The 8,750-nt window shown below is 36.3% G+C and overlaps 1 protein-coding gene across 1 annotated transcript in view; it reads right to left on the bottom strand.

Annotated features, from left to right (window-relative positions):
• The window catches only part of PAPPA2 (pappalysin 2), a 386,296-nt gene that overhangs the window by 116,717 nt on the left and 260,829 nt on the right, over nt 1-8,750 (bottom strand). Inside the window, exons 14-16 of the mRNA XM_044674282.1 lie at nt 7,149-7,320; nt 1,587-1,764; nt 383-596 (exon numbers count right to left, since the gene is read on the bottom strand). Coding sequence (XP_044530217.1) covers nt 383-596; nt 1,587-1,764; nt 7,149-7,320 — 564 coding nt within the window. The remainder of the gene's footprint in view (nt 1-382; nt 597-1,586; nt 1,765-7,148; nt 7,321-8,750) is intronic.

Below are 8,750 nucleotides of genomic sequence, written 5' to 3'. Positions count from 1 at the left end.
GGAAGGAAGGAAGGAAGGAAGGAAGGAAGGAAGAGAGAGGAAAGATATATAAATAGATGGATGGATGGATGGATAGATAGATGATTAATAGAAAATAGATAGCTAGATAGATGGAGAGATAGAAAGATAGATGATAAATAGATATATAGATATAGATAGATAGATAGATAGATAGATAGATAGATAGATAGATAGATAGATAGATAATCCCATCTCTACCTGTCAGGGAGATAATCTTGAATGAGTGAGAGTTATAAATTCAAGGGATAAACGAATAATCTTTCAAAGTCTCCTCTAAAACTATGGTTTAAAATTTTGTGAATGGGATCATGGGAATACAGTGTAAGGACAAGAATAATTGCTGTTAACGAAGGCAACTTACTTCCTGGGCTTGTTTTCTGTACTTTCTGCCACATAGTATCCAGGTTCACATTGATATCGGCAAATAGACCCCACATCATGATTTCCCTGAAGGCAGCGAGGCAGTAGCAAGTTGGCATTAGGTATGACAGGGGGAACATCACACTCCAATTTGCAGTAAGCTTCTGGGAGAGACCAAAGCCCATCCTCAAGGCAGGTCAACCACTGGTTCATTCCTAACTCCGGGAAACATAAAAGAGAGAAAATTCAAAAAGAGCTGGAGAAATTCATAGTGATTAAAAGAATGTCAACTGGGGGAGGCACATAACCTCTTTGGAAAAGGAATCAATGGAAGTGAACACCAAGGACAATAAGATTTCTTCAAGTGCTATAGTCCTTAAAAAAATAAGAGTAATTATTAGGATACTACTCAAAGTCATAACTAAGGTGAAGCTTGGAGTATATAGTTCCAGGATACTAAAATGTAGAGGATGATGAGAGCATTTGAATTCTTTCAGAACTCTTAAAAACAATTGATTTTAAAACAACAAAGTACTTAACTGTGCAGCAATAATTAGTGGAAATAGGAAGCCACCAGATGGCCTGCTTTCACCTTACCATGTTCTGTTTACAATACTCTAGGTGAGTTTTTCTTTACCTTGTTTGAGCTCTGCTCACTCATTCCCTACTTCCACTTAATTGAAAGGGTCCTAAAAAGGTGATTTGAAGGTATTCTCATGCTTTCCCCAAACACAAAAATTGCTAGGTTTAGCTCTGAATAAGCTCATTTACACAAACCTTTTGCATATGAAAAACTTTGTCTTATTACAGATAGAGTGCCTATTTTCATTTTACTTATGAAAGAAGGATTAATTGTTGGGGGTGAGCACTTGATTAGGACAACTTTCACCACACCTTCTTCAATAATAATCATTGTTGGAGTCATTGACTAAATCAAAAAAAAGGATGAGATTTCCAATTGATTCTGGCCTTAAAGAAATAAAGAAGAGGAGAATCTTCTCACTAATGGGGATCTAAAATATTATTAGAGAAAAATAAATTAGAAAACATGTAACGGAGACTTGTAAGCAGAGAAAGGGGAAAGAAAACAGAAAATGACGACAGGAAATGAGAACTGGAGCAACTAGGGAATGAAATTCAGGGAATTTCTGACTCTTAAATTCCAGGATAATAAAGTATTTATATCAATTCCAAGTTGATGATACCTTGAAGTTTGGCTGGTGAGATACAGGAGAAAGAACAACGTTTTAGAAAGGCAGTGCCTTCCAGGCAGGAGAAGCTTGCATAGGACACATGTGACTGGTCAGGAACACCACAATCAAGGGGGACACAGCTGATGGCTTGGTCCCAGCACCCAGCAGAACATGTGAGCAAAATCTCCTTCTAAAAAGAAAAAAATTAAAGACAATTAGGACAATCCACAAGCTTGACAAAAATCTAAAACAAGAAGTCCTGGTTTCTCTAGTCATCCCAAAATGAAAATATTAATAAAATTGTATTAACATAGGCCCTACCTTAATAGAACCACAATACAAACGACTAATCAATAATAGAAACCTTGCAAAAGTAGCAGAATGTGAAAGCGGTACATTTATGGGTGATAGCAAGATCAAGGTTATGACCAGCTTTGTGTGTGTAGCTAAGGTGAAGTGGAGGAAGAAAGCATATGAAATGAATCAAGAGACTAGAATATTTGAAGGAATATCAGTATGTATGTTGAAGTTCCCTAGAATAAGGGAAAGAGCTGGGTAAGAGAAAACAATTTTGAGGTAGGTAGTGAATTCATTGAGGAAAGAAGCATTACCTCATGGGTGATGACATAGAAAAGAACTACCAGAATTTTTATGGGCAGGTAGAAGTGGATTATATGAACCTTAAAAAGGAGAGATCACCCACTGATGGTGTTGTAGAGAAAACTTGGAAGTGCCAAAATCTCTCTGTCCTTCACCCCTTTCCCAATCCCTGAATTGTGAATAATAAAAGCCATTCATCAGTCAGATAGTGTTCCAGAGTGCCTGAGATACAACAAGGGAGAGGGGAAGCACAACTTGGTCTGGCTGCCTCCATCTTGAACCCGGACCATCCGCTGTGAATTTAACTGATGGGGGGAGATTTGTGTGAACCCTGTCCTTATTCAGGATCAGATTGGGGTACCATGTACCTCGTCTTATAGGGAAGCCTCACCCCCTACTCCTGTGTGGAGGCAGGACCATCCAGGTCACCCAGTTTCGTGGTGACACCTCCTTAAAGTCTCCCAGTATATATTCAGCCCCAGGGGAGAGCTGGAAGGGAGATGCACCATATAGACTCTCTCTATCTCCCCTTCTATCAAACATTGATTATTGGCTCTCTTTAATGTTATAATTTCAAGTTAGTACTTGGAAGGGAAAGGGGTCGAAGGGGATGAAAATATAGAATAAAGCTGAGGATGATAGAGATTGAGGTTTAGATGATGACCTCTATGAGGTTTAAAAATCACTGAAATGGGAAGAATATAACCAGGGAGGGAGTTACTAACTATTAGTTAGTGGGGCAAAAGGATCTACCCCAAGGTAGGACTCAATTCATTGTGCATGTACCTGCCTGACATTCCATGTACCACAAACCATGCCTATGTCAAGAGACATGTATCATTCTATCAGTCCAGGTAGGGGAACAGGATAGAATGGGGAAAAGTTTACTCTCAGGTAGCCTCCTATGTTAAATCTTCTTGCTAAGTACAAAGTTCCTTTATTTCTAGCCATTCAAGGACTGTAGGTAAAATCAGAGTCCTCTAAATTCAGAGCTAGTTGTCATTCCACAGTTAAAGTTTGACCTAATCTCATCTCAAAGTAAGCAAGAATCCCTTCTGCAGCATATATAAATACCCATAAAGTCTTTGCTTAAAAACTATGGGGAACTTATTAGAAATGTCCATCCATGTTGATATTGCTCCATGAATAACTTTGTGTTTGATCATTACACATCTTTCAAGACAAGGGGATTTCCATTTCTTACTGTAAAGTTATTCATCCCAAAGTCCCAGGTATTATCCATACTCTTCCTTCTAAGAGAAGAATCAAGCGAACATTACAGAGAACAACAGAAATACTTAAAAAATGACTTGTATTTTTCCACATCCAGAGAAAGAACTGCTAAATAGAAATAAACAAGACAGTTTTACATACACATAACAAATAAATAAATCAAATTTAAATCCATTTTAAAAGAAAGAAATAAAATATCTAGAGAAAATAAAAGTTACCAGTCACCAGAAGCCTAAGGTAAAGAGAAGAGATTGTCATTGACTATGTTTCATAGAATAAAACCATTTTAGGGTCAGAGTCAAAAGTATAACCAGAAAAAGTCTTTATAATCTCTTTTTTCATTCTTATTCATATCCAGGAATGATTTATTGCATGTACAGTGTTTCCAGGCTGATTCTGTAGTTGTCTAATTTAAAGGTAGATTTCTAGTTTAGTTTCATTTAAAAAAAAAAAAGATAACTGGCAGAACCCTCCAAAGAAATTCCTCAACCTTGCTAGTCCCAGGAAATGGACAAGTCAAATGGAAAACAGCTTGTGACCATTCTGTAAGGCTTACAAAGGTCTCACCATTATTTTCAATTTGTAGCTCTCATTTATCAAAAAAAAAAAAATCTTACCTAGTACCACATTGAGGGGGAAAAAGTGTTTTCTAGGGATTCTCTGCCTCCTAAATAGAATTCTATTCCAAACTCTGATTATTGTATTTCCAGTGTAAGAATGTCTGTCAAGGTCTCTATGCTATTTAAATCATCATTCACTCTATTCAACTCCGTGTAACTTTTTCCTTAAGTTTCTTAAGATGCTTTAATAGTTACATATCATTTTCTATCTCACTTTCCTTAGCTCTCATCACTTCTTGATAAATAAACTCTTCTATTCTTCTTTTTCTACTTTTTTCATTACTTTTTTTCTTTTTTCTCCTTTCTGTGTAACTTTCTATTTGCCTTTACATTATCAAATTCAACAAGATGTATATTTATTCATCACATATTATATTCAAGACATCATGCTACAGGACATGGAGAATTGAAAAAAAATAATTAACTGTAGCCCTTGCTCTCAAGCAATATTGTAAGGAAGATCAGATGTATATAAAAGTAATTATTCTTCAAGGCACAGTAGCTAAATATAATAAAAAGGCTACTGGAGTTCCAAGAAGGCGTAATTTAAACCTTAAAATGTCATAAATATATTTATTATAATATTAAAATACTATTATTAATAGTGTATTAATATTGAAATTATCATTATACAACAGATTCATAACCTATATTTAAATCAACACAAATATATATATGTATATATATATATATATGTATATATATATATATATTACATTGATTACATTCAATTCTCACTATTTTTGGGAAAGAAGAGTTCGGACCTGTGATTTCATTGGTGGAGGGAAATTCTAATAAAGAACTTCCTTTGTCTATGCTGATTACTGATTCACTTGTAATTTATAGTCTTGGAGGCTTGCCAGGACTGGTCTATGGCTGCATACGTAGCATATGTCAGAGGTAGGACATATATAAATGTCAGCTATTCTCATGCTACATTGCCTCTCTATTCTTATGCTATGAAAATGCCATTTATATATAGAAGGAAAAACTCATGAACAGTAAGAAAATACTTTTCTATATCCAGTTCTACCAATGTAGCTCAACCTTTATCTAAGTCACAACCAGTGAGGAGATAACAAAAGAGAGTTTTGCCTCTCTGACTTGTTTCACTGCCAGAATCACAAAATAGCATTTTTCTATGCTATGTATTTCTATCCAGGCCATACTAAACTGAAATCCTGAACTCCCAAGTTCTCCATGACCAATTTCTTGCTGGACATTTCTGCCTAGAAGTCCCAGCTCAACAAATCAAAATTGGATCTCATCACATTTTCTCCCAAGTTTATTCTTGCTCTAATTTTCTCCTTTTTCTCTTGAGGATACTACTTTCCTTCCTATTAGCCAGGATTACAACCTCAAAATCATTCCTGATGCTTCTTTCTTCCTAATCCCTTATGTTCAATCAACTGTCATCTGTTCAATTTTATTTTCATAGCATCTCCCACGTATTCTTTCTAATCACGGAGCCTGGACTCTACTTTCAGATTTTCCTTTTCGCTAACTTGAACTATTACATTTGCTTTCTAAATGGTCTCTCTGCACCCAAGGTTTCCCCTCATCAATTCATCCTCCACAGAACTGCCAAATCATTATTCTCAAAACACAGATCTGACCAAATCACTCCTATGTTCAAAAATATTCACTGGTTCCTAATGACTCCAGGAATAAAAGACTAACTCCTTTGCCTAACATTTAATGTCTTCCATAATCTGACTGACATTTTCCTTTCCAATCATTTCATATTACTCTCTTTCATGCTTTCTTATCAAACTGACCTACTCACTGTGCCCCATAAACAACATTGTGCTTTTATCAATTGTGCAGCTAGTGGCTGATGCTCACAGAGTCCCATACAGATATTATGGGAGAATGGAATTTGCAGGTGATTTTCTCCTTATTTGCTAAGCAGTCTATTTTTATGAGTTTGGCTCTCCATTTACTTTCTTTAAAATAAAGCAAACCCAGATACCTTTGTTCCATTGGTTTGTAATAAGTTTAGATGGTAAAGAAGCTCTCTATAAGGTCAATAAATTAACTAAAAAAACCTTTCCCTAAATCTCAATCTTCAGCTCAATAGAGAATCTCTCTCTTACTATCTCTCTGTGTCTCTCTTACTCTCTTTCTCTCTGTCTCTCTGTCTGTCTGCCTGCCTGTCTGTCTGTTTGTCTCTCTCTCTCTTTTCCCCCCGAAAGAGCACATACTTCTCTCATGTTCCACAGAATCACTTTGTATTAACATTAGTATTCCAAAGGATTAGACTTATTCTGGTTAGCCCCACAGTTTGGTCACTAGAATCAAATTTTCAAAGATGCATAGAGGCAAAATGAGATTTGTGGTAAATAAAAACATCAAATGATGAAAGCTATCCCAAAGTAGAAGACATTGGGGTGCTTCTCACTTGCTGGAAAGGTCCTTTCTATCTCTTATATCCCACAGTTTCTCTTGGGATGTATGACCACTGATTCATAAATTCCTTGATTGTAGATAATGGTTTCCTTTGACAATACCAAATATTATGGGTTCATTGCACATAGTAGCCACTCAAATAATTGTTGAATAAATGAATGATTGTCTGTAGACAGATTACTAGAATTCTTGAAATCTGACCGAAGAGCAAGAGTGAGCCAAGCAACTGCTGACCAAATGGATTTGGGACTTTTCATGAGTGGTAAGAAAAACTGGGGTACGGATAATTTCTTTTTTTTTAGGATTCTTTAAAAGAATGGGTATTAAATTACAGAATAGCTATTTGCAATCTACCTTTGGCACCTCTGACTACTTTGATATTCTCATCTCCAAAGCAAATTAGGATAGTCCTGACTCTGGCCTAGAAAAACTGAAGCAATGGGAATATGCCAGGCATTCCTACTGTAACACAGGCCTGGCACGAAATTCACAATTTATTCAAATAGCAAAATCTCTTATCTAAAAGCCACAGATGGTATATATACAACTTTGCCATTTCTAAAGCCAAGGCTTTCTTTATGAAGGTCCTTATCTGCTTCTTCATAGGAAAATTTTAAAACATTTCAAAATGAAAAGCTTACTGCATTGGAAAATTAATACTGTGGTTATGTTAACTCTGTAGGTCCTTTCAGGCAAGTACCACCTGACTTACCTGCATGGGCCTTAGTTTCTGTCCACTCTTGGCTTGGAGGATGAATCCCGTTTTGCAGATGACAGCACATTTCATGTGTTCTGGGCTGTTGGATGTACAATTCACAACATCTGCATGGTCAAGTAGCAATGGCACACAACTGCCCTGTTCTCCACAAGGCTGACGGGCACAGCTGGAGAGGAGAGAAAAGCAGATGTACTTTGAGATTGTCTCTGATTCACATCATGATAACAATAGAGTCTTCTCACCTGTATCTCTTTGGTTCTTTTTAATGAAGAGTAGGAGAATACTCTGCTTGCATTATAATGTAAGTTCTCTAACCCTGCACTAAATTTAATGTATTTATTGGGCATAATGTTCTTTATACTACTGTTGAACCTTGTCAATAAATAATAGTGGTTAAATTGACCCCCAAAAAAGTTTCCAGGTGCTAATAAAGAAAATATATTTTTAAAATTTGATTAGAGGTTAATTTAGACTATCTGGATGATTAAAGAAATAATCTTTCTTTCTCTCTAGTAGACTGAAATAATCTTTCTTTCTCTCTAGTAGACTATAAGCTCCTAGAGGGGAAGAGTCTGGGCCACCTCAATCTTTCCATCCCTAGTCCCTAGCTTAGTATCTTGTATATAATATCTGTGGAATAAATGTGAATGCATAATGGGTTTATAGGTAATCCCTTCCCTCCTTGTCCCCAGGGGATTTCAGGCTGTATAGAGAAAGGAGATTGCTTCTAGATATGAAGGAATGGGCTGATCAAAACAAGAGACAGAGACATTGAGGGGCATGTAATACTCACACAGCCACTCATTCCACCCCTACAGAAAACCATGTATGTGGAGGAGCTGGAGCCAGATACAGATAATAAAATGGTGATCTTTGATGGGGATGAGATATGGGGAAGCAAATCTGTGAACTTTACACTTCCAGGAAGAGACTAGTGCACTAAGAATCAACCCAGACCCACTGTGAATCAGAAAGAAAATGTAAATCTCAAAGGAAGGAGACACCTACAAGAAGACATTTTGCTTTGGAAAGGAAAAGAGAGTTGCCTGAAGGCTGAGAGAATTAAGTACAAGCTTTTCTGTAATTTTTTAGGCTTACACATTATTTTTCACATTGATATTCTCATTAGCCTGCACATTTACAAGAGGCCGGTGCTCTTTTCAGAAGAGCAAAATGAACCAAATACCAGTGTTTCCATAGTTCCCCTCGTGAGGAACATTATTAGTCATAGGAATTTTATAAAAGATCCTCAAATTTTACATAGCTCTTACATTTCAGAACTAGGGATCAATTGACCTATGAGTTACATTTTGGGGACTTTTCAAATATTTTAAATATTACTTATTATTATTATTATTATTATTATTATTATTATTGGGGTGGTTTTAGGCTATCGGTATTATCATTTATCAAGTCAAGATGTCACTCCTTCAAGTACAAAGGTAGGCAGGTATGAGCCTTGTAAATATTATGCCATGTTATTAAAAATGTGACTGGGGATATAGCTGCCACAATTACATAGCAATTAGAGGGCTAAATCCTTACCAAATGATGTTGATTGAGGACAACCTACGTACTCTGACAAATGAAAGGACT

This window comes from Gracilinanus agilis, chromosome 4, assembly GCF_016433145.1.
Source record: "Gracilinanus agilis isolate LMUSP501 chromosome 4, AgileGrace, whole genome shotgun sequence".
Lineage (NCBI taxonomy): Eukaryota > Metazoa > Chordata > Mammalia > Didelphimorphia > Didelphidae > Gracilinanus > Gracilinanus agilis.
The sequence above is the reverse complement of the archived record's forward strand: the minus strand, read 5'-3'. Positions and strand labels throughout refer to the sequence as shown.